Source organism: Phaseolus vulgaris, chromosome 9, assembly GCF_051622355.1.
Source record: "Phaseolus vulgaris cultivar YP4 chromosome 9, ASM5162235v1, whole genome shotgun sequence".
Lineage (NCBI taxonomy): Eukaryota > Viridiplantae > Streptophyta > Magnoliopsida > Fabales > Fabaceae > Phaseolus > Phaseolus vulgaris.
Window position 1 is genome coordinate 39,586,855 of NC_143506.1, and position 26,179 is coordinate 39,613,033.

At 33.3% G+C, this 26,179-nt stretch overlaps 3 protein-coding genes and 1 non-coding gene across 6 annotated transcripts; 1 reads left to right on the forward strand and 3 right to left on the reverse strand.

The window, feature by feature from the left end:
* Nucleotides 1-435: 435 nt before the first annotated feature.
* LOC137820325 (small COPII coat GTPase SAR1A) lies at nt 436-3,040 on the reverse strand. The gene is made up of 3 exons (XM_068624355.2): nt 2,589-3,040; nt 2,364-2,495; nt 436-1,016 (listed from the first exon to the last, which is right to left on the reverse strand). Exons 1-3 carry the CDS (start codon nt 2,715-2,717, stop codon nt 696-698), a joined length of 582 nt encoding a protein of 193 aa, XP_068480456.1. The 5' UTR covers nt 2,718-3,040; the 3' UTR covers nt 436-695.
* Nucleotides 1,468-1,589, reverse strand: LOC137823249 (small nucleolar RNA snoR83). Its single transcript, XR_011083102.1, has one exon. It is a non-coding gene; the product is annotated as a small nucleolar RNA snoR83 (small nucleolar RNA).
* An 11,265-nt stretch (nt 3,041-14,305) lies between the features above and the next one.
* Nucleotides 14,306-15,030, forward strand: LOC137820219 (large ribosomal subunit protein eL29z). Its single transcript, XM_068624170.2, has 3 exons — nt 14,306-14,409; nt 14,510-14,613; nt 14,743-15,030. The coding sequence occupies exons 2-3, from the start codon at nt 14,512-14,514 to the stop codon at nt 14,824-14,826; spliced, it is 186 nt and encodes a 61-aa protein (XP_068480271.1). The 5' UTR covers nt 14,306-14,409; nt 14,510-14,511; the 3' UTR covers nt 14,827-15,030.
* Nucleotides 15,031-16,611: 1,581 nt separating this feature from the next.
* On the reverse strand, nt 16,612-25,135 carry LOC137820218 (dihydrolipoamide dehydrogenase). 3 transcript variants are annotated; one of them, XM_068624169.2, is made up of 16 exons: nt 24,639-25,098; nt 24,032-24,178; nt 23,784-23,918; nt 23,511-23,619; nt 20,162-20,286; nt 19,869-19,994; nt 19,713-19,793; nt 18,982-19,044; nt 18,812-18,886; nt 18,649-18,727; nt 18,474-18,574; nt 18,153-18,266; nt 17,453-17,566; nt 17,196-17,267; nt 17,009-17,093; nt 16,612-16,817 (listed from the first exon to the last, which is right to left on the reverse strand). In XM_068624169.2, exons 1-15 carry the CDS (start codon nt 24,936-24,938, stop codon nt 17,046-17,048), a joined length of 1,689 nt encoding a protein of 562 aa, XP_068480270.1. In that variant the 5' UTR covers nt 24,939-25,098; the 3' UTR covers nt 16,612-16,817; nt 17,009-17,045. The 3 variants fall into 3 exon arrangements, 2 of the variants coding, with proteins under 2 accessions (XP_068480270.1, XP_068480269.1); XR_016515451.1 differs by having other exon boundaries at nt 16,612-17,093; nt 18,649-18,745; nt 24,639-25,096; XM_068624168.2 differs by having other exon boundaries at nt 16,612-17,093; nt 24,639-25,135.
* Nucleotides 25,136-26,179: the final 1,044 nt, after the last annotated feature.

Genomic DNA, 26,179 nt, shown 5'->3' on the forward strand with positions numbered 1-26,179 from the left:
AACATTAAAATTATAAAAAAAAGTCAAATATATTTTTCCTCATAAAATTACACATGTTCATTTTTAGATCTCTAAGATTATGTGTCATTCATTATCCATGCAATTAAAATCTATAAGAGACTTTTAATATAATAAATTACAAATATTCATTTTTCTTTCTTCTAAATTTTTTGGTTCCTCCAAAATAAAACTCCCTTTATTTTCAAGAACTTTTTATGTAAATGTGTTTGGTCAAACATTGCTCCTCCCAGATGATGTTAAACTAGTCACAGCCCAACATTGTTTTCAAATACTTAGTCATAGACAAAAAATGTTAATATTTCTATTTAAATAGCACATTCCTCTCTATTCTTATTTGGAAAATCATAACCAGATCACAAGGTAGAAGAAATAAGAGAAAAGTCAGCCACCATTCATATGTAACAAAGAAGAAAATGGACTAAAGATTCTTCCAGATTTATTAATAGTTCCTGCCAAGTCATACCATCCTACAACAGAATCCAGTATTTGAAAGGAGAACATTCCCCAAAAAATTCTTTCAAGATACAAATTTTATCATGTAATATCACTGCAGTTGTATCAAATAATCCAATCAAAAATCATCAAAAGCAAAAACAAAGTAAAAAGATCTTCTGATGTAACTGCAGACAGAGCTAGTTGACAAGAGAAAGGGACACTGCAAATGACCAAGGACTCTACTTGATGTACTGGGAAAGCCACTGGAAGCCTTCACCATATCCCATCTTGCGCACAATGCTGCACATGAAAACTTCAAGGGGTCGAAGGTTGGATTCTGTGAGGTTGATCTTTCCTTTGCCAGTGGTGAAATTGGTCAGGCCTAGATGATACCGGAGCTCCTCTTCTGATGCTGCATAAGGGATGTCAATCTTGTTGCCAAGAACAAGAAAAGGAACACCTGCTAAGCCTTCATCTGAAAGCAAAGCATCAAGCTCCTTCTTAGATTCCGCAAATCTCTCCTTGTCGTAGGCGTCGACCAGGTATACAACAGCATCCACCTGGAAACACAGCAAGGTGAGAATTCTGAAGTATCCAACAACACTATCATCATCATCAGAGTCATTGCAGATTATAGGTAAAAACAAGTGAAGAACTTGTTGATATGCTAAAGAAACCACCAACCTTTAAGAAGCTATAGTGGAAAAGTGAATCAAACATTTAGCAGAATTGGTGAATAGAAAAGGTTATGCATCCAGATAATAAGCAACATAGACCAAGCGAAGTTCATATTTAAGTTTCAAGATATACATCTCCTCTCTGAAAGTGAAAGAATGCATCAATTTACAATGGTGGCTTGAATCCTGATTTTCTTCTGATGCTTAAAGGATGACTCAATTTATTAGGAAGACTGATAATCATCCTAGTACACAAATCTAGGCAATCTTTTATTTGTTCCTTCCTCCACTCTTGTGTACGTTATTTCTTTCTCATTCTTGAGGGAAAAACAGGATATGTTAGGAAATCAACTAGTAAACATCTCCAAAAAGGTTTAGAGGTGCTATCAGCGAAACTTCCACTGTCAATATTTGCCTCCCATGAATCAGATAAATACAAAGAGCTTCATCTGGGATTATGAAGGCATATATGGCAGATCGATGAGCACTTGCGAGAAATCAAGCAGACAGTTGAGTCATACTAGATTATTAACCAGAAGAATGAATAAGAAAAAAGATTGCACAAGCCAGAAACCAAACTATAAATGTTGAGGAAGAGGTTTTAAAGAAGCAGCAACAGTAAATCAACAGAAACCACAGCAAAAAAACCTCATCAGTAAATCTAGCACTTCATAATGAACAAGCCAGCATGGAAGAGAAGGTCCTGGGTTTGTAAGGTCAGTGAAGAAGTCATAACCAGCCAATGTATAAGAAACATTATCGTAGAAATGCTATATCGATTAAGTAAACCCAACAAATAATTAAGAAGAAACTTCGCCAGAAATCTGATTTTAGCCCATGCATGAAAGGAACTTATTTCATGTTTCTTTAATTCCTTCTTCTATAAGCATGTTTACGAGGAAGTTTATTTATCCAAACAGAGTCAAAGTTAAGTTGCTGAAGGAACTAAAAATACAATAACCAGGTTATGAACATGTTGGTTGCATCACAACCTTATCAAAAGCAATTAGGCAAACAACGAAGCAATAAACCATTACAAAGCCCAAACCCCTATCATCAGCTACATGTTCCATCCAATCCAACTGGGAGTGCCTGATATTAAACAAACCCCACTTTCAGAAACTCCAAAAATCACACAACCCATTGCTCATGACCACCAAAGAAACATAAAAAATCAATGACAAACATAAAGATCAAGAGGTTGAAGCAAATTTAAAAAAAAAAAAAAACCTTGGCATAATAGTCTTTCCAGACCCTGCGAGCAACTTGATGACCCCCCAAATCGAAAGCCTTAAACTTGATCTTCCCAATGCTCAATTCCTCCGAAGTGGGGTGCTGGGTCGGCTGGTGCTGAACTAATCTCTGCAACCAAGTTTCAAAATTAAAAAAAATATATAATTTTTGAACGATTGGGAAATTTTTTTGAAGGGGTTAAAAAGAAGAGAGGAAGGTAACCTCGTCTTTGAGCATGTGAAGGAGGGTAGTCTTGCCGGCATTATCGAGACCGAGGAAGAGAATCTTGGCTTCTTTCTGCCATAAACCGAGGGATGCGAGAATGCCATAGAACCAGTCGAAGAGGAACATGATGTGTTGTGTTGTGTTTTAGTGAGAGAGAGAGAGAGAGAGAGAGAGAGAAAAGTCGCAGATCGGAGGAATGAAAACGAAGAATGGGAATTGAAAAGAGACGGTAGCAGATCCCAGAGAGAGAGAAAGAGAGAGAGAGATCCTAGATCACGTGTCTGCGCATGTGGTGGGAATGCAATGCAAGACACTCATGCACTTCTGTTTTTTTTTTTTGTTAATTATTTATTTTAAAAACCCCTTTTTTGGTTTGATTTTGGCACAAGATTGAAGGAAAGAACGAGGTTGGTAGGTGGTGGCTGGCAGCCATGAATCTGATTTTTCATTCAAAGTCTTTCTCTGCCTTCTTCTACCAATAACATTTTTTTAGTATATGTATCAATAAAATGTTTAATTTAAAAAATATTTATTAATTTTTTTTGATAATTTTAATAAATTTTTAATATAATTTTAAAAATGAAAAGTATATTAATTTTTTAAAAATTTAAATTTGTTGTATGAAATTTTATTGTGATTATAAAAGTAAAGAATAAATATTTTTAAATGAGTTATCACGAAAAATATTTTTACTAAAAAATATTAATTTATATAATTCATAATTATATAATATATATGAGTGTTTATGTTAGGTTTTATGTCATTTTTATTTAGTAATAAATTTATATCACCTTAATCATTTTTAATAAATATTTATTGAAGTTTTTAAATGAAAAAAACTATTTTTTATAATTCAGAAATTTTAATTTTGCATCATATTTAACCTGTTTAAAATCGAGAAGTTTTATAAGATTTGAATTTTAAATATAATTCTTGCAATATTGATATCAGCTTTTTAGATTAAACTACACTTGATATTAAAAAAATTAAAATAACTTAGGTGATTTTTTTAATGAATTTTAAACAATAAATACTCTGTTAAAAAATATAATAGTCTTGATCCTCCGTTAATTTTTAGTTTTATTTTTTTATTTTTTATCAAACATAAATCATATTTTTTAGCGAGTTCGTTGTTTATTAGGAGTTTAAAAGTGGATAGACTATGATAGTCTGCCACGAGAAGAAATAGAGAAAAATAAAATAAAATAAATAGAAAATAAAATATTAAAAGAGAAGTAGGTAGGAAATATAATGAAAGAGGTTGCTGTTTGGTTTGAAAGAGTGTATAAGTATAGAAGATTTGAAAGGAAATTATACTTTTTTTACCTTTATAAAACACTAATTTTAAATTTTTTTTATCTCCATGTATTGTTGAATATCCATCGTATTTTAGATAAATTAATTGTTTGTAGATATTTCTAATTGAACTTTTGGATTAGTCTTAACACTATGTTTGTTTTGAATGTTCAAGACAAAGGTAATCAATAGAAAATAAACTGGAAAAGAATAATAACGAATTTAAATTGTTTTGATTAACTTGAAATTTAAATAAGAGAACTATTTTTGTGGACCACCAAATTTATTATTTAATTCCAGCATTTTTTTAGTGGATCTTTGAGGAAGCTTGTAGGTGGATGCTTATATTCAAATAAAAGTATTTGGATTATAAATGTAAGGTTATAATGGTTCTATTTGCTTTGAAAAATAAACAATATTAATAATGGAATTGGTAATATTGTTTATTACATGTGTTAAGTTAGTGACCAAGACATCTTAACTATAAAGACAATCTTACGATGTTTAGAATTAGTATAAAAGATTAAGAGTCAATTTTCATAAATCGAGGTTAGATGTTATTGTAAAGAGTCAATTACTACATTTCTTTGCGGATATTTTTAACTGCACACAAATGTCTATTCCATTTAAATATATGAGTTTACAAGTTAGTGGTAATCATAGGAAAAAGTGTTTATGGAAAGAGATCATAGGAAGAGTCAGCAAGAAACTATCCAATTGGAAAGGGAAGCACCTCACCTTTGCTGAAAGAGTTTGCCTGATAAAATTAGTGTTCACAACAATACTGTTGTTCTATTTGTCCATGTTTAAAGTCCCAACATCGGTGTGCAGAGAACTGGTGAGCTTGCAAAGGATGTTTTTGTGAGGGTGGGAAAGTGACAGACGTAAAATAGCTAGGGTAAAATGGGAGTCAATATGCAAACCTAAGAATGGGGGTGTGGCTAAGTATTAAGGATGTTGGAAGCTTCAATATGGCTCTACTAGCTAAATGGGTGTGGAAACTGAAGGTGGAAAACTAAGGGGTTTGGAGAGATGTGATTCTATCTAAATATGTCAGAAAGGATAACAATGGGAGATCCTTGAGGAGTATTACAATCCTAGTGGTGGAGGGATATGTGTTTAGAATGCAGAGAAGGGAATACGGATAGCTGGTTCCATAAACAAATGTTCTGGAAAGTGGGGACAAATAATGCTACTCGTTTTGGGAAGATAAATGGCTAGGTAATGTGCCCCTAGATATAAAATACCCAAGGTTGTATCTTATATCAAATAATAAGAGGAGTTATATCCAATAAGTGGGCAGCTTGAATGGTACAAGTTAGGTCTGGAATTTGTCGTGTAGAATAAATCTTTTCGAGCGGGAAAGTGGACATATCACACAACTTTTGCTAGACCTGAAGGAGGTCACAATACATCTGGACACCCAGGATAAGGTTGTTCAGTTAGCTGAAGTGGGAGGCTATTCTGTGAAATCAGCATATGATATCGTACAAAATGTGAATCCTCCTGTAATTTGTCTAGCTATGGAAACCTTATGGACAATAAAAGCTCCACCTGATGCTTTAACTCTTGTCTGGAAAATCCTTAAAAGGGAAATATCGACAAGAATGAACCTCTTGAGAAAATGTATTACCCTGTCTTTTACTATTTGTCTGTTGTGTAACAAGATTGAGGAAACGACTCATCACCTTTTTGTGGAATGTGAGATAGCCTACCAGGTTTGGTTGATGGTGGCTAAATGGGTGGGAATACAACTTGCTTACCATAATGACCTTAAACAACACTTGATGCAGTTTAACTTGATGCAGTTAAGTAGGACCAGGAATCAAGTGTGGAAAGGTGTTTGGGTAGTAGTTTTATGGAGTATCTAGAGTCAAAGAAATAGAGTAGTTTTCGGAGAAGGGGTGGTAGATTCTGAAGAGATTTTTAATTTAGCATAATTACAGGCTTGGTCCTAGATGAGCAAGAAGATTAAATCATTTGGTACTATATCCTCTAAATTGCTTATATTCCTTATGATATTTATGTTGATTTATGATATGTTGATGTACGGTAGTGTTTGGCTCGGTTAGTTGTGATTGTTTATGTGTAATTATTTTGAGAAGTTTTATTGAAATGGTGCTACACAAAGGTTTTTGTTTATGTATGCAGTATAAGAAGGGCAACAAAAAGAAAATAAGTATGGAAGGGAATGTGTGGTAAGGTTGGAGAATCAGTTGGCAGAAAAATTGGGGAGCTTTCAAGAGGAAATAACAGCAAGTAGAAGAGGTGCCTTGAAGGAAAAAGGGAAGGATGGAGGATTTCATAGAGGAAGGAAAATTCTTAAGCTTGTCGCAAAGTTTTACAGGTGTGCAGGAACCAGAAATGCAAGATGCTAAGGGTGGTGCAGGGTTAAGAAATAGAAACCAAAGTTGGTAGGAGGAGGAGATTAAGCCTCATATGCTTAAATTTTCTTTAAGTTGCATTGTTGTTCAGTAGTTAACACCTCAACTAAACCTACTAACTTGGTCACTCTGTAGGAAATAGAAACTAGAATTGGTAGGGGGAAGATAAAACTGGGACATGCAGTTTTACAATGTGCTAAAACTACCACAATTATGTTTTTGTGTTTCTAGGGTCCTTTGTAACTATGACTTGTTATTGTAGCTCTTGTTAATGGGGTTCACGTTAATAATTATGATTGTGCAGCTCTTGGTATTGTTTGGGTTGCTTTGAGTTGTATTCTTGGTTTGTTATTATAACTCTTGGTTTTTATAATCAGGTTGTGATAGTCCTGAAGTATCCTGTTTTCTTCATTTTATTATTTGTTGATAAAAAAAATTAGTAGAATTGGTTATTAGAGTAATTAATGTAAGATGTTGTAAACATTTATTAGTAATCAATGTAATATATCATTAAAATAATAAGTTTAAAAATATAGTATACCTTAACCATTTTTAATAAATATTTATTGAAATTTTTAAATGAAAAAACTATTTTTTATAATTCATAAATTTTAATTTTGTATCATATTTAACCTGTTTAAAATCGAGAAGTTTTATCATATTTGAATTTTAAATATAATTCTTGCAATATTGATATTAGCTTTTTAGATTAAACTACACTTGAATATTAAAAAATTTAAAATAACTTAGGTGGTTTTTTTAATGAATTTTAAACAATAAATACTCTGTTAAAAAATATAATAGTATTAATCCTCCGTTCATTTTTAGTTTTATTAGAAAAAAATAAAATAAATAGAAAATAAAATATAGAAAGAGAAGTAGGTGGGAAATATAATGAAAGTTGTATAAATAGAGAAGATTTGAAAGGAAATTATACTTTTTTACCTTTATAAAACACTAATTTAAAAAAAAAAATTATCTCCATGTATTGTTGAATATCCGTCGTATTTTAGATAAATTAATTGTTTGTAGATATTTCTAACTGAACTTTTGGATTAGTCTTAACACTATGTTTGTTTTGAATGTTCAAGACAAAATTAATCAATAGAAAATAAACTGGAAAAGAATAATAAAGAATTTAAATAGTTTTGATTAACTTGAAATTTAAATAAGAGAACTATTTTTGTGGACCACCAAATTTATTATTTAATTCCAGCATTTTTTTTTTAGTGGATCTTTGAGTAAGCTTGTGGGTGATGGTTATATTCAAATAAACAAGTATTTGGATTATAAATGTAAGGTTATAATGGTTCCATTTGCTTTGAAAAATAAATAATATTACTAGTGGGATGGGTGTGTCAAAGCTATAATCAAGACATCCTAATTCTAAAGACAATTTTGTGATGTTTTGAATTAGAATTAGGATTGAGAGTTAAGGGTAAGTGTTGTTGAAGTTGAGAGTCAATTGTTATATTTTTTTTGTCAATATACTGAACTGCACACAAATGTCTATTTCATTTAAATGTTTAGCTTCAAGTTGGTGGTAATTTGAGGAAAAAGTCTTTATGTAAAGAGGTCATAGAAAAAGCTAGCAAGAAATTGTTCAATTGGAAAGGAAAGCACCTCACCTTTGCTGGAAAAGTTTGCCTGATAAAATAAATGTTCATAGCAATACCATTGTTTTATTTGTCCCTGTTTAAAGTCTTGACATCGGTGTGCAGAGAACTAACGAGCTTGCAAAGGAAGTTTTTTGTGGGGGTGGGGAAGTGGCAGACGTAAAATAGCTTGGATAAAATGGGAGTCAATATGCAGACCTAAGAATGAGAGTGGGCTAGGTATTAAGGGTGTTGAAAGCTTCAATATGACTCTACTAGCTAAATGGATGTGGAAACTGAAGGTGTAAAAGTCGAGGGTTTGGAGAGATGTGATTCTATCTAAATATGTCAGAAAGGATAACAATGAGAGATCCTTAAGGAGTAATTTACAATCCTAGTGGTGGAGGGATTTGTGTTTAGCGTGCGAAGAAGGGAATACGGATAGTTGGTTCCATAAACAAATGATCTGGAAAGTGAGGACAGGTAATGCTACTCGTTTTTGGAAAGATAAATGGCTAGGTAATGTGCTCCTAGATATAAAATACCTAGGGTTGTATCTTATATCAAATAACAAGAGGATCTATATCCAACAAGTGGGCAATTGGAATAGTACAAGTTGGGTCTTAAATTTGTCGTGGAGAAGAAACCTTTTCGAGGGGGAAAGTGAACAAATCACACAGATTTTGCTAGACCTGGAGGAGGTCACAATACATTTGGACACCCATGATAAGGTTGCCTGGTTAACTAAAGTGGGAGGAATCTATTTAGTGAAATTAGCATATGATATCGTACAAAATGTGAATCATCTTGTAATTTTTTTAGCTATGGAAATCTTATGGGCAATAAAAGCTCCACCTAATGCTCTAACCATTGTCTGGAAAATCCTTAAAAGGAAAGTACTGAAAAGAATGAACCTCTTGAGAAGAGGTATTACCTTGTCTTTTACTTTGTGTCCGTTGTGTAACAAGATCGAGGAAACAACTCACCACCTTTTTGTGGAATGTGAGATAGCCTACCAAGTTTGGTTGATGGTGGCTAAATGGGTGGGGATACAACTTGCTTACCATAATGGCCTTAAACAACACTTGATGCAGCTAAGTAGGACCAGGAATCAAGTGTGGAAAGGTGTTTGAGTAGCAATTCTATGGAGTATCTGGAGTCAAAGAAATAAAGTAGTTTTCAAGGAAGGGGTAGTGGATTTTGAAGAGATTTTTAATTTAGCACAATTACAAGCTTGGTCCTCAATGAGGAGGAAGATTAAATCCTTAAGTTTTGCTTATTCTGACTAGGTACTATATCCTCTAAATTGTTTATATTCCTTATGATATTTATGTTGCTTTATGGTATGTTGATGTACGGTAGGGTTTGGCTCGTTAGTTGTGATTGCTATGTGTAATTAGTTTGAAAAAATTTATTGGAATGGTGTTACATAAGGGTTTTTGTTTATGTATGCATTATAAGAAGGGCAACAAAAAGAAAATAAGCATGGGAGGGAATGTGTGGAAGGAAAAATGGGGAGCTTTCAAAGGAAATAGCGGCAAGTAGAAGAGGTGCCTTGAAGGAAAAAAGGAAGGATGGAGGACTTCATAGAGGAAGGAAGATTCTTAAGCTTGCCCCAAAGTTTGCAGTTGTGTAGGAACCAGAAGTGCAAGATGTTGAGGGTGATGCAGGGTCAAGAAATAGAAACCAGAGTTGGCAGGGGAAGGAGATTAAGCCTCATATGCTCAAATTTTCTTAAGTTGAATTGTTGTTCAATGGTTAACACCTCAATTATGCCTACCAAAATTATGTAGGGAATAGAAACCAAATTGGTAGGGGGGAGGAGATAAAACTGTGACATGCAGTTTTACAATGTGCTAAATATGCAACAATTATGATTTTGTGTTTCTAGGGTCCTTTGTAACCATGGCTTGTTGTTGTAGCTTTAGTTAATGGGGTTCACGTTAATAGTTAGGATTGTGCAACTTCTAGTGTTGTTTTGGTTGCTTTGAGCTGCATTCTTAGTTTGTTATTATAACTCTTGATTTTTGTGTACGAGTTGAGATACCTCTGAAGTACCCGTTTTATTCATTTTATTATTTTTTTATATAAAAAAACTAATGGAATTGGTTATTTGAGTAATTAATGTAAGATGTTGTAAACATGTATTAGTAATCAATGTAATATTATTAAAATAATAAGTTTAAAAATATAGTATATCTCATTTTAAGGTATTTTTTTTCTTTCTTTTCTAAAATTTATCACCTTGTAGTTGTCTTTTAATTATAATTCGTTACATTAGCTTTTCATAATATCTTTTTGATAAACTTTTACGATAAGTGCATCGCGTTGTCAGAAGTAATAATTGTTCATAGGGACGGATATCGATTCCATAAGGAATAATTGACTATTCAAGTACAATATTTGTTAAATATAAAACATAACAATAAAAAAGTTAGTCTGAAGATTGTTATAATGACAAGAATTAACAAGAAAACAAATCAAAAACTAATTGCTTAATCGAAAAAATAGGGATTGAGTTTAATCTCTCTCACTCTAATGTATTTTGATTAGCATGTCAATATTAAGTTATTTGATTGAAATTGATATCCATGGAAAATTCATTTATATCGATTCTCGCATATAAAATTCCTAAGAATGTTTCCTAAATATCAATTTCTCACATATTTATAAAAACAACTTAGAGTCACACTCAGACGTTAATAGCAGTTAACATTTCAAGTCTATTTCTAGCACTCAAATATGTTAAGTATTGTTGTCTAGGTCAGAACCCTAAAAATACCTTTCAGCTAGATTTAAGATTCTCAAACTGTCACAAATATTTAGAAGCAAAATAAAAATAACAATAATCAATCAAGAACTGAATATTATATTATATGTAAATATCACCTCAATACATAATAGAGAGTTCGAACATATTACTCTCAAATCCACATGATAGAATTAGCCACACATCTTCTAACACCTTCTATTTTCCCAATTCGGTTACAAGTCACATAATGGTGTTTTCCCCTCAATCTTGCATACTATGGTTGTGTCTCTAGCCCCCTATTTAACCTAATTTGCTAGGGTTAGGTGACTTCCTGCGTTGCACTAATGGGCTTAATGATAAAATAGCCCAATTAATCTGATGCATTAATTCTCGCTGCTGAGTTAGACTTTTCTCTCTCTTTTGTGCGTTTTGGGCCTTACAGCTTTCTCCTTTTAGCATATCATTCTTCTTTAGTTCAAATCTCCATTAATCTTTATAAATTTGCAATTAACACCAAATTTGGGAATAAAATTGATACAAACCAAGTAGCTATGAAGATGACCAAGGAAGCAAAAGACAACGCAATTTAAAATCAACTCATAAAAAAAAATGCTCTTATTCAATTAAAGATCACAAAAAAATGTAAACAAATATAAATTCATAAATTAGAGATTATTTTATATGTAAATTAACAATTAATACTCATAAGTGTCTGTATTTTAATATGAAATATTATGAAAATTAGACACTTATCACTTTCTTAGTTATAATTAATGTTTTGTTTGGAAGATTGTGGAGTGGAAATGAAAGAAAACGAGATGAAAAAAAGTGGAAAGTTATGTTATTTAAATATAGGTAAAGTAAGTTGAAAGTGTGAGTTTGAGTGAAAATATTCTAGATGATATGATTGATGTGATTTTAATGTAAAAAAAATTGTGTCATTTATAAATTTATTGAAATACTTTTGTTTTAAAATAAAGATCAATGCTTGTTTATTAAGGTTGAAACATATATTTATATATTTATGTTTGAAAATTGTAATTAAAGAGAGAAAAAATACTCCACATGTAATTATGGATTTTTTTTTGCACTCAAAAGCTATGAAGGTTGACAACTATCATGGTACTATAAGTTAATATAATTTTGAAATCAATATTGCCTAACGAATTATAATATAAACTCAATATTGTTTAGACACCTGGAAATGAATTTCAACAAATACATCATTTTGGTGAATAGGGCAATTAGTTTAACACAAATTGATATGTGCCCCAAAGTCTCATAACTGATTAGGCTTGGATGCATAATTGATTATGGTTAAGGCCATATTCAATTAAGATATACACCATAATCGATTATGGTCCTAATCATAATCAATTATGCATCAAAGCCTAATCGATTACAAGGCTTATGACACATGCAAATGTTGGTTATATAACACAAAAATAGTTACAATAAGTGCATGCATATTGTGGAACCAACTTAGGAATACCAAAGTAAACATACTCGACATATTTAAGACACACATTCCTTATATAATTCATGAAAATGGTATTATCTACAATTTAAAAGTTTCATCTATACTTACACATTTGGGGACTTCTACCTCAGTCACATGACATCATCAAAGTTAAATAACAAGATAAGTGGGATTACAAATCAATTATTGAAGATCCAAGATTTAATGTATAACAAAATTATTAATGATGCTTGAGATCCAATTTTAGAGGAAAGAATATCTTTTACCTTAAAGTAAATTTTCCAATACTTATTCAACCTAGGGATACCAATGACGTCCTTGAGATCCAATTTTTGAAGAAGAGAATATCTTTTATCTTTAAGTCAATTTTCCAATTTAACCCTGGGGATGGTGACGTGCCTATAAATATGATGACCCTTGAAGAAAAGGGGATCAAGTATGACTGACTGAAAATCACGAAGTTTTCAAATAAAACATTACTGGCTTGAAGTCACTAAACTTTGAACGAGAACATTGACGTCTTTTAAAGATAAAACCTCAAAAGAACTTTAAACTCCAAAATGAAAAATATATCGAATGCGATAATTGATCGTAATTATATAAGAAGGTTGTCATTTACTAATTGATTTACTTTACTTCTTCCTTTATACTTCCTTCCCTGGATATTCTAAATACCTTTATTTTGTATATTTCTCTCCCACTAACATTTTAGACAAAAATATTAAGATCTTTTGTTTATAAAAGCAACTATTGTTTAATAAGAATCACACGTCACCTACAGCAATTATATGCTTTTATTAAAAATGGTTTTTTAAGTCAATTAACACAAATAATTTTATTTTTTTTGAAGATGTTCTAGCTTGTAACGAGTTTTATTGACATGATTTTCAAGTAATGGAAACTTGTTTTTCAAATTTTAATAGACTAATATTTTTCATGTTAGTTCGTAAATTTGGTCTAACAATGTCTATAATCACTAAAATACTAATAGTTTGTATAAACCATTTCAAGATTTTGTATCTTTATCTATCTTTTGTATTAATATATGAAACAGATGAAAATATAGCAATGTTACTAATTTTCAAGATTTTTAAGGTTTACATGGGACCATGTATAAAACTCTCGTTGAATTTTTAGGTTGGATGAAAATTTTCTTATTTGGATTCTTAATTAAATTATATAACATTAATCTCGGTAGTATATTAAGAAACAGGGTTAGAGATGCTTCAAAATTGCAATTAATTTTAGTGAACTAGATCATAAATATTGAATTTTTTATTCATTAAATCTTATAATTTCCATTTCTTTTATACTTTTAAAATATTTTTCGAAAAATAGACTGTATAATTAGTATGAGTAAAACTAAAAAAGAGAGTTATAATTACAAATTCAATATTAAGACTAAAACAAATTTAAATATATAAATAACTAAATTTCAATCAGAACTAAGTATTAAGCTTAATAACTACCCATGATAGATTGATCCGTTCAAATTATTCTAAATTTTATTTAATCATAAAAACAATTCAAGCAAATTTATTTTTATTTATTTAAATCTGATTAAGCCATTTAAATGAGTAAACCTAATAAACATCCTTATATAATAGAAATTATAAATTGATTTTACCATCAAATTGAACCACATCTATATTATGAAATGTAATATTCTAAAACTATGTAGTAAAGACTGACACGACATTTAAGAGGAGTGTCCGAACTTCATAATTTTAAAACGAGAAGTAAAAAGGCAAATTCTCCCTCCACCATATCAATTACATGCATCCGATCTACTATGAGAAATATTCTTTAAAAATAACGAAAATATCCTTCAATAAAAAAATATAGATAAAAATGACTTCTAGAATCTTTTATCCGAAAATATTTAAATTTAAATTTATAAAATATATTTTTGAATTCCAAAATGCATTTTCAATTTTGTGTTTTTGGATTATTTTTTTTTGTCCAGAATGTATTTTTTTAGTTTTGAATTATATTTATTATTTGGTACTTTTGAAAATTTTGAAAATATATAGGAAGAAATTGCCAAAAATGTATCCATAGTTGTGATAAAAAATATTTTAAAATTATGATAAATAAAATATACATTTAATAAAATTAATATAGATGTTGTAATTAATTGGGCTTAAACTATTTTAATCTCTGCCCTACATTTATAATTGTGTTTTTTACGGGCAGGGCATTATCGTCATTAAGGAGAAAAACGCTAAAACGTTTCGTCTCAATATATAAATATACAAAGCCATCTTCCAAAAACCCTAGCCGGCTAAACTGTGCAATCACTTTCTTTTCGGTTAGTGTCTTCAATTTTCCCTCACAACGTTCTTCGAATTTTGCGTTTCACAATTTGCTCTGTCCCTTTTCATATCTTATTCTGCGTTTTCTGATTGCAGAGATGGCGAAGTCTAAGAACCACACAGCACATAACCAGTCCTACAAGGCCCACAAGAATGGCATCAAGAAGCCAAAGAGGCATCGCCACACTTCCACCAAAGGGGTAAAATTTTCACTTTTTTAATGTTGTAGGTTCTCTTATGTTATGCGGATGTATATGTTTTTTTGGGGTTGTTAAATTTCTTTTTTTTTAAAGATTTTTATGCTTTATTATTGTTGGCAATTGGTGTAGATGGACCCCAAGTTTCTGAGGAACCAGAGGTACGCTAGGAAGCACAACAAGAAGAGTGGGGAAACTGCTTCCGAGGAAGAGTAAAGTGGCGGCACTTTCTAACGGAACCTTTAGGGTTTTTTAAGCTTTGTTTTTAATGGTAAACTTTGTTTGGAATCAATTTTCAGTAGTATAATTAATTTGTTCAGAGAATGCAGTACTCTTATAGTTTTGTTTTCCTGGTTTCTGTTGGAGAAGGTCCTTGAACTTTTTTTATCAAATGGAATGAATGTCAACGTTTTGGTATCATTTAGTCATTGCTGTGGCTATGTTCGTGTGAGAATTGAATATTTGTTGTCTTAATTCTGGAAAGAAAAGGGAGATTGCATGCATTTGCTGTTGATGGTTAGCTTAGCACTATGTCACCATATTTTTGGATCTAGTTTCAATTGGGAAGAAGCTTGGATTTTCATACCCTGACTTGTATCCGAAAGATGAAAATGTCGAAAGGGTTTAGGAGATGGCTGATTTTAGAGTGTGTCTTGAAAACCTTTTTGGCCCAAGTTGAAAAGAAGTTTTACACTTTCCCATGCATAAACAAAGAAACAAAGAGTTGCTGGATTGGTGTTGGATTTTCTTATCAATGGAATGAATGTGTAGGATTTTGTGTCTTTTATTCATTGCCCAGAGATGGTTCGGATGGAGGAAAAAGATTGACTCTAACATTATATCTAGATCCTTTCCGATGCATAAGCCAAGAAACAACGTAAGTTGCTGGATTGGTGTTGAATTTTTTGTATGTGAAGGTTTGTGTCTTTTATTCATTGCCCAGAGATGGTTCGGATGGAAAAAAAAGATTGACTCTAACATTATATCTTGATCCTTTCCAATGCATAAACCAAGAAACAAAGTGAATTGCTGGATTGGTGTTGAATTTTTTTTATGTGAAGGTTTGTGTCTTTTGTTCATTGCCAAGAGATGGTTCGGATGGAGAAAAAAGATTCCTTCTAAAATTATATCTAGATCCTTTCATAATTTTTTTAATTGTTATTTGTGGTATGCTCATCATAGCCTAAAGAAGTTTGTTCACAATTACGCAGACTGAAATAAATTCATCTGCTTGAGATTGTTACTGTATTGGCGATTATGATGTATGAATGAATTTAGGCCCACTCCACCTTTTATTGTTTATGTAGTTTAGTGAATGCAATGTAGATCTCTTGCCATACTCACTATAAGTGGGGGTTTTCTTGACGCCTCTGCTCTTGCTACTGGAGTTGTGTGAAGGATCATAATTTGTTTGGTGAACCTTTTCTATAAGAGCATAGAAAAAAAAATAATGAAATGAAATGAAATTCTTCCTTAAAAATTGTTGAAGATTTTATTTTATTTTTTTCTGTAAAGTTTTGTAGAGAATGATCTAAAATTGCATAAACTAAAGTTGCCACCTTTTAAATTCGAGGCTCACAATTAACTGTGTTTGGTAAGTAATTTTTGCATGAAGGTTAAGAAACTGAATTTTGCATATAACTCAGGCTGTGATTGTCTGTAAACCATCTTCATTGACTTTATTCAACCATGGCTCTGTTGTAAAGCAACTACTGTAATTGTGAAGGAATTTGGAACTAAATATGCTCCATGCCCGTCTTCAGTGGCATGCTATTAGTGGCCTGAGCAGTAGCTGTTTAAAATGGTAAATGTTTTAAGTTGACGAGTCCACAAATGAAGATAAAGTTAGTAATCAGAATTTATAGTTAGTAAATGAACGTGTGTAACTAGATTTTAGATGATTCATGACGGCATAAACATTTTGATCGTAACAGGATCACGTGGTTCTTGACGATCATCTTGGCATACCAAAATCCGATTGGAACGATCGATGCCACAAAATTCTAAATGTAGAACAAAATTGCTTTATGTAGTGGACTGCGTTATTATCGTTACGGTTATACCATGATAAACCATACAAGAAAAACTGACAGTTTATGTACGCACTCAAAACTAAAACATTGAAAAAATAGGGTACCCGCAAAGGCCTCCGAACATGAACAATAGGCAACTGCTACAAGCTGAAGATGAAGGCATCTAGGCTGCAACTGGGAGAAAACGAGTATTTGAAGTGAGACAGGAATATAATCATTGCTGGAAGCTAACAACATGCCAAGAAAATAATATATGAGGCACTCATCCATTCCGAAACTCCTTCAAACGGTTCCCTTTTTTATAGGTTTCTGAATGGGTTGAAGTATTCAGCCAGAAGATGTGATGCATTGAAACTCCATTGTACCTAAAACTCTCTTGTAAAACGGATACTCAGAGGTAGATTAAACTGCAACTGCTTCCTTTACTGGCGCAGAAGCTTGTGCTTTAACCTGATTTTAGTAATTGAAGGGGGAACACGAATTAAAACACCAGGCATAACTATTTATGTGTACGAACGTGCAAGTCTGGAAGTAAATTATGCAGTAGCTCACCTTTGCTGATTTAAACAGCTCATCAAGCACCTCAGACAAAGTCGGATGAGCATGAACGGCAAATTTTATGTCCTGCATTGATGTTGGAGTTACCATACAGACACACATAAAGGATAAACAGATTCTTGAGGCTATTAACAGGTAAGTTTAAAAACATGGCATAGAGAACCTTATTTATTTGTCAATGTAGCACATGCGACCATTAATAACTAAATCCCAGGCTCTCACATTTGACAGCTTTGGAAGGAAAAATTTACCTGAATACGTGTTCCTAACGCTATTGCATTGGATGCCTCGTGGATGAGATCAGCAGCATGCAACCCGAAAATGTGAACTCCCAGTATCTCTCCAGTGTCAGGCCTGTATATCAACTGCAGGAAAACAGCGTAAAAATAGTAAACAAAGGAGCTGATAAAGAACAACAATGTTCCCAGAGAAAAATGGCCAGAATGAATTCAAGAAGTGAATCAGGACTCCCTGCTCTAAACCAAATAGCATTAACATCACCAAAGTAATAATTCTTAGTAGATAACTCATAATCGGCATCTAACTGCTAGGTCCCAATTTCTTCAGATTAACTGGCGGGGTAAGGGGGTGGAGGTATGTGGAGGATAAAATCCGTCAGTCCCAGTAGCAGCATCCCGATCTTAAAAATCAAGTGAGCTAAGATCCCCAGTTTGTTTTTGTTTGGAAGAGTCCATAATCATATTTGGGTAGTTTGAGCAAATCAAGTCTCACTTTTTTCAAGGTTGTAACAAGATCAAGATAACAATCAATTTTAGCAAGGGGAATCCAGTAATTTTCCAAAAAATATCCCTATTATAATCACAATTAAAATATCATTGCACAATAACATAATTTAAAAGTCAGATGTTTTAAGACCATTTCCTCTACAATCCAACCCAAATAAGCTTTTGTAGAATAATAGAATCAAGGGAAAAGATACAGAAATATAACCTTTGCAAGACCCTCCCCTTCATTTTCAGCTAAGGCCTTTGTGTTAGCTTTAAAACTTGTTTTGGCAACGCTTACTTCAAATCCTTCCTTTTCACCTTTCTCCCTTGCTTGAGGCTGCATATAATATGTTTAACCATAATACATGAGTTCATCTGAGTGAAGGTCAACAAGCAGAAATTTTAGATATAAAATAATACAAGGGAAAGAAAGGGAGTAACACAGCAGAAGAACAGAGGAGAGGACAGTTAGCCATGCATATGAAAGAATGAAAAAAGCAGCAGGTGGAGGCTTAAACATAAACAAAAAGAGAATATTATATACCTCGGTCAATCCAACCATGCTGATTTCAGGATGAGTAAAACAAGCAGCTGGTATGCTTAAATGATTGAGCACATGATCTCTTCCAGTGACTTGTTCAACCACTGTCCAACAATCTTTTATAAGGTAAAGGAAGCAAATGACTCAAATATTACAAGCAAAATTACTTGCTTCTTACCTGAAATTCCTTGCGCACTGGCAGCATGAGCAAGCATCATCTTTCCATTTGCATCACCAATACAATACAAATGAGGAACCTATTATTCCATCATACCCTAAATCAGTAACAATGTGTCAGACCAAGAAAAAAATAATGTACACATTAAACATTTGAAACAAACCAGGTTTCCATTTGCATCAAGTACTCGCATGCGCTCATCCACAGGAACAAAACCACGCTGTGTTACAACATCAATCTGGAGGAAGAAGTAAAGGAAAATATCCAAATGCCCAATCATTTCCTTTGAGGAAAACCTTTTATCATAAAGACATTTCAGTTAGAAAGGCATACATTTTCCAATCCAAGACCTTGTGTGAAAGGAGACCTTCCAGTTGCTATTAGCGCAGCATCCACCTAAAGCAAATCAGAAGCATCATCTTTTAAGAAGTCAGTAATTAAATATGAATGTAAAGGTATGAATGGGTGGCTGTGCATACATGTATACATATATGGATGGGTAGATAAATAGACAGATGGATTCCTAGATATTTTAAATGTCATCTATAATTGAGAATTTTCAGATAGTTGCCTTGGTGCGGACTTGTAAATCCCATTCTTAACACTTCAAATGTTCAAGAATTTGAGATTGAACTACAAAATTCAATGGAGATACAAAAGTCACCGGCCTCTAAAGCTAAGCACAGTCAAATGTAAATTTCAAAATGCTGGAAGGTGAAATCCTTGACTATTAACCCCTTCTGTCCCAGTTACGCTCAGCCACAAAGTTGTCTACCTCAGCACAGCTACATGCATATGTACTGCTACACAGTTCTCTCTATGATTTATTGAAGTTGAGTATATTAACCACTTGGATTTTGAAAATGTGATCTTGGTCATTACAAGGTCTCTCATACCGTTAGAGAATGCTGTATTAAGAGTGTCCTACTATACAATGAATATGACAAAAGGTATGAGTGTGTTCATTGGTCATATGTTCTCCGATCAACCTTTACCAATTAGTATATGGAGAAAATTTAAGAGTTAAATGATTAATTAAAAGCCTTAGAAAAACATTAGGGTACCTCTAAAGTCTCCTTTTGTTCCTTGGTCTTTGCATCAATGAGCTCAATCGTGACAGGTTTTCCATCTCTTGCAGGAGTGACCTATATAGAGGACATGATGACGGAAGAATAGCTACTCAACAAAATCTTATATTACAAATTACCGGATGTCATTACCTTTGATGCAAAAACTCCAGTATGATAGTCAATATTCCGGGGATTTATGAGAACCCTTTGAGCCAACTTGCTAATTTCAGGATCAAATCCTGGCATGAGCTGGTCTAAAGCTTCAATGAAAGTAACCTGCAGTATATTATTATTACTATTACCAACTATACAACTCATGCACTAATTAGGTTTCTACCTTTTACAAACAATGAAATAATATAAAAAAAAAAACTTTCAAACATCCTAATGTAAAAAAATACAACGGAGAAAGGAGAAAAAAAAAGAGCAGCAGAGAAGTATACCTCACTTCCAAGAGCTGTATAAACATCACTGAATTCAAGGCCGATATAGCCACTTCCTACAATTGCTATCCAATCTGGAACAGTCTCCAGTTTGAGTGCATGGTCACTAGTAATCACAGTCTTCCCTGAATGTATATACTTGGTGAGGTTTCTCTTGAAACCAAATAAAACTTACAACACAAAATAAATAAATAAAAAAACAGAAAGTGTGAGGAACAGTATCAAAATATAACTGAATATAGATCTCCATCTCCTTATACACATTTTACTATTCTCTAGCCTAACTTGAAAAATAAAGAATTATTTTATTGATATTAAGTACTACAATTGTAAAAACCAAAACCTCTAAAAACGGAAATAAAAATATATTGAAATAAATAGGAAGATTTTGAAGATATTTTTTCCTAATTACTACAGAGATATTGAGAATATTTTTTATTCTAATAATCAAATATTTACAACACTCCCCCTCAACTTGCCTAGAACCTGCCCTGAGTAAGTCCTTTAGTGAAAAAAAATACTTGCTATTTGAAATCATTTAGGAATAGGAATTGTAACCACTAGGTCTCTGTCAAAGATTATCTTTGATGAAGTGATTGTCAATTTCAATATGTTTGATTTATCATGTTGGACTGGATTATAAGCAATGCTCATGATGCCTGGCTTGTTATCACAATATAATTTCATAAGGATGTCAACCTTAATTTTAAGGTCATCAAGTATGATCTTTATCTAGAGTCCTTCACACACACCTTAAGCAAGGGCTTGAAATTCAGCTTTTGTACTAAAACAAGATACTCTATCGTGTTTTTTGCTTCTCCGTCACTAGACTCTCTCCAAGAAATTTCTGTCAATAACAGAGCATTGCATATATCTTCAGGATCAAAGTGTATCCTTTCCTGGACTTAACTTCAAGTACTGGCAAATTTTGTCAACTACTTGTGTGTGTCTTTCTCTTGAATCATGCATAAACTCACTTACCACACTAACTTCATAAGCAATGTATGATCTCGTGTATGATAAATAAATGAGTTTTCCTGCTAATCACTAATATTGGGTTTTTTTCTGTAAGAGAGCTATCTTCACTTCCAATTCTATGATTTTGTTCAATAGGAACTCCTGAGGTTATACATCCTAACTTATTTGTTTCCTTAAGGAGATCAAGTACATATTTTATTTGGGAGATGAAAATTCCCTTTTTGAATAAGTAACCTCTATTCCAAGGAAACACTTAAGTTTTTCCAGGTCTTTCATTTGAAACTGGGCTGCCAAATTTTCCTTTAAAGCCAATTTCTATGTTTCATCATCTCCTGCAATAATCATGTCATCCACATAGACCAACAATAGTGTAAGTTTACTTGTAACAGTGTTTTATGAATAAAGTATGACCTCCTTAACTTTGCTTATATCTTAAGGAAATCATTACTTTTATAGGTTTAAGACCATGTAAGGCCTTCTCTAAGAGGCATTTTTTATTCCTTCCACCATGGGTTTCAAATCCGAGAGGAATCTCCATGAAGAAAGACAATCTTCACATTTAACAGATGTAATTCCCATACAAAATGAGTTGTTATAGCAAGAACAACTTGAATTGTATTCATCTTTGCTACAGGAGAAAAAAGTCTCCTCATAGCCAATTCCACAAGTTTGAGTATACCCCTTTGCGACTAATCTAGCATTATAACTGTCTATTGACCCATCTACCTAATGTTTCATGCACCCTATTTTTTTGTCTCTTGGTTTGTCAACAATCTCCCATGTGGAGTTTCTTTCTAATGTATCCATCTCCTCTCTCCTAGCTTGAGTCCACTGTTCACTTCTCAAGGCTTATTGAACTGAGGTATGATTTTTTATGGCATCAATGACAACAATAAAGATTCGATGTCTATCAGGAAGATTGTCAATACAGACATATTAAGAAATAGGATAATTAACACATGATCTTTTTTCCTTTTCTCAACACAGTGGATAAATTCTTAGTAACACTTACCTCCACAATGTTGCTTTCAGAGATCCTCACCTCCAAGTCAAACAATTTTTCTTACTCTGGAGACAAAGTGGGTTATCTTGTTTGATATTTTTTGCCAAATAATTTGTCTTCTTCCTCAATACAAACATAATTTGTTGTTGCATCATCACTTGGATCTTGAGCATCTTGTAAAGATATACATGTTAATGACAGAATGGAGAGTTCCTCTGCTTCAAGTGATTTCTCCCCGAAGCTTAGGGATGACAAAAAAGGACTTGGTTTCATGAAAGGTGACATCAATGGTGATATAGACACGACAACTCTCATGATGATAACATTTGTATCCTTTTTTCATTCGTAGGATAACCAATAAATACACCTTTAAGAATTTTAGGATCTAATTTATTGCAATTAGGATTATGAGAGTGAACAAAACCAGAATATCCAAAATACTTGACAAGGTAGATTTGACACAATAGGAGTAGAGGGGACAAAAGACAAAAAAGACTCAATAGGACAAATGTTATTTAAGATATGAGTGGGTAACCTGTTGACAAGGTATGGAGCAGTTAACACAACTTCTCTCTAATAGATTTTAAAAACAAACATATGGAAAAGGAAGGCTCTAGCTACCTTTGGGTAGGGTATATGATCCAAAGTTCTTGGTCATTGATTCAATCATTCTTTTCAAATGACCAAGTTTTTTTTAAAAGCTTTCATACTAGACATTGAAAAACATAAAACAAAGACATGATTCAACCCTTATCATTTGATTCATAACGGAAACAATGTCCCGACAACCCTATCTATGGCAGCGACGGGTGGGGCACACCTTTTTGGCCCACCACTAACCCCAACGGAAATGGCGAACAACAAGGGTGATGGCGATTAACAAGGTAGCGGAAACAAGACTCCCTTGATCGGAGCTCTGATACCAAATTAGGCTTTAATACCAACTTGAAAAATAAAGAATTATTTTATTGAAATCAATCACCACTACAGTTACATTCTCTTCATCTCTATTTGTAGTAAGTTAGTAACCAAAACCTTTAAAAAAGGAAATAAAAATATGCTGAAATAATTAGGAAGGTTCTCAAGTTACAACAATTATCCATCAAAACATCTCTCTAATGCCAAATTGATAGCTTTCTTTTTCCATTGGGTGCTAACTGCTTTTATAACTGATAGCACTCTACTAGTTATGTCATGCCACTAGTGGCATGATATGATTCTAATCATAAATGATATTGTACATCCCAGTTTCTGGTAGGAGGAAGATGTGACTATAATCAAATCCTTTCATTGAGTAAAACTAGAGATGCTAGCATAAAACAATAACGTCATGAAGAGAAAAGATAAAACAAGTAGTGTATGGCGTACCATCAACTTCAATGCCCTTAGGAACAAAAGGAACCGACCCAGTGGCAACGATGATGTCTTTTGCAGTTACCACTTTGTTGGAAGAGCCAACTTTCACCTTTTGAGGACCCTGCATGGATCCACAGTCAAGGCAGTAGACAAAAAATTTAAAATTACCTCTTGCATTTTTGTGGTCAAAATTCAAGCCTTGCCTGGTAAACAAATAATTCAATCTCCAAAGGCAATCACAATAGCCATTATCTATTACACCACATAGCACAACATGTCACTTACCAAAATAGTTCCAAAACCAGTGAGAATGTCCACTCCAAGAGCTTTCAAGGAGTTGGTCAAGTTGCCACGGATTTTTGAAGCAAGATTATTAGCATGGTCAGCAACTGCTTGTCTGTCATACCCAGCACCAGAAACCTAAAACAGCAAATATATCATAATACCACCAATCTCTCTGCCACAAAAGCACACTATATTCTCAAATTCTAAACACATTTCACTCATTATCAATTCCAACAAAATACTATTACCTGCAAACCCAGCGACTTCAAGTGATGATCATCCCGCAGCTCTCGCATACGACCACTCACAGCCAAAAGTGCCTTAGAAGGAACACAACCTCTATTCACACACGTCCCTCCAACCACATCTCCCTCAACAATGGCCGTTTTCAAGCCCTGCAAAACCACCTCCTCGCTTCAAAACTTCTCCAAAGAATATAACAATTTACCAAAACGCAATCTCTTCATTAATTAACGGCTAAAATACATTTTGTCTCTCATCTTATTTCTTTGTTTCAGCTTGGTCCTCTAAGTTTTAAAACTTGGCTATTTGCTGTTAATCTAGATTACGCGTCCAATACTTGTTTGGTGTAACATTCTCATGTCTAGAAAAGTTAACAAATAAACTGAGGGAAACAGATACACTTTGAGTGACAAAGTAAAACTTTAAAGTTAGCTAAAAACTGAAATCGAAGTATAAAACGAGTGAACAAAACTGTATTTCAGTCTCAATTAAACTAACTTTTCTAATTCATTACAAAATTCAGCTGAAATTTCAAACTCGACAGAGCGCGGGCGCGCTCGAGAGAAAGGTTTTCAGTGATCCAAACGTCGGAAGAAGAAGCGCTGAGCGTACCTTCTCGACGGCGTGAAGCGCGGCGCCGTGGCCACCGACGCCGGCACCGATGATGAGCAAGTCGTAGTCGAAAAATGTGGGAGCGGTACCGTTGTTGGAAAGAGCGGCGGACACTGCGGCGGAGTGCCGCCGGCGCCGGTGGCAGTGGTGGTTGAGGGAACTGGAAGTGAATGCCTTGCTGCGGAGACCACAGAAATTGAGAGTCGAAGGGACGAGGGTGCCACCGGAGAGAGGAAAAGAGTGACGTGGCCTCGAAACAGTGGAAGCGTAAGAAGAAGAGAGAGAAATGGATGATGGCATTTTGGGGGAAATCAGAAATGGTGAAAATAAATGCTTCTCTGTGAGTGAAAGTTTGTTGGTTGGTTTGGGAGTGCAGAGGGATAACCCACCTTCTTCTCAATGTGTCTTATCAGTAATGGCTTCCAACTTCCAACTACAAAATAGGTACAAATTGTTGTATTTTTTAAGAATCCTTTTACTCTTTTTTTATAATATTTGTTCATATGATAAGTGACCAGTGTTAGATGATATTCATTATATTTATTTGCTTTTATTTAATATCTTGTCTGTAAAATGATAAGAAAGTTTTAATGTTTTCTTCTTAGTATATTTTTAAATGATTGAAACTTATGCCATTTTTCTTAATTGTGTTGTTGATATGGAGTATTTCTAAAAAAAAAGTTTGGGAGTACAACTCTCTCAAAATTGGATATTGTCTGGGAATGAGTTTTCAGCTCGTCTTCAGTGTGAAAGGGAAGCTCTACTAGAAAATGACTCATCGATGCTTAAGTCAATAGGAGCACATAAATGATAAGTTCTTAGTATGAGAGTTAAAAGTATGAGATAAGATAAGATGTACTTCTTAGAGAATGAGTACTTATAGGTTAACCTGGTATCCTCTGAGTGGACTGTTATGAGTCATTTGGATTAGTCATGTAACTGTTATTCACAGTTTCATAAATAGTTGTTCATCATTTAAGGCTCATTGATTAGGTCATTTTATTCATGATGGTCATTTATGGTAAATGATGACTCGGTTACGAAGTCATATGGTCACCCCGAGCTATTAGTTGTGTCCGACCTACAGTCAAGCAGGTACACAAGCCCTCAATTTGGAGATCGAGGTGTTTAAACAATCGAGGACGAATAAGATACCAAGTTATTCTGCCTGAGCTTGGTGGGTAAAGGTCGAACAAGTTGTTCCCACATGTATTACTTATAATTTTTAAAATAACGAAAAAGGAGATTGGACATTTTCCCCTTTTGGCGATTCTTTTTCCCGTATTAATTTTCCCCCATTCTGCTTTTTTTCTAGAATCTTCCTTTAATATTCTTCCAAAATGAGTGTCGCTTAACATATCCAACTTTCTCGCATCCTCATTTCGTTTGTGCTTCTATACGCCACAATTGCTTCCACAACCATCTCCTTCATTTTCCTCACAAGATTCAAGCTTTTGTGCTTAGGTACGGTCTCATGGCTTCCTCTTCTACTTCTAATGATAGTTATTCTTTTCCTCGCATGTCTGACCTCGTAGATAGTG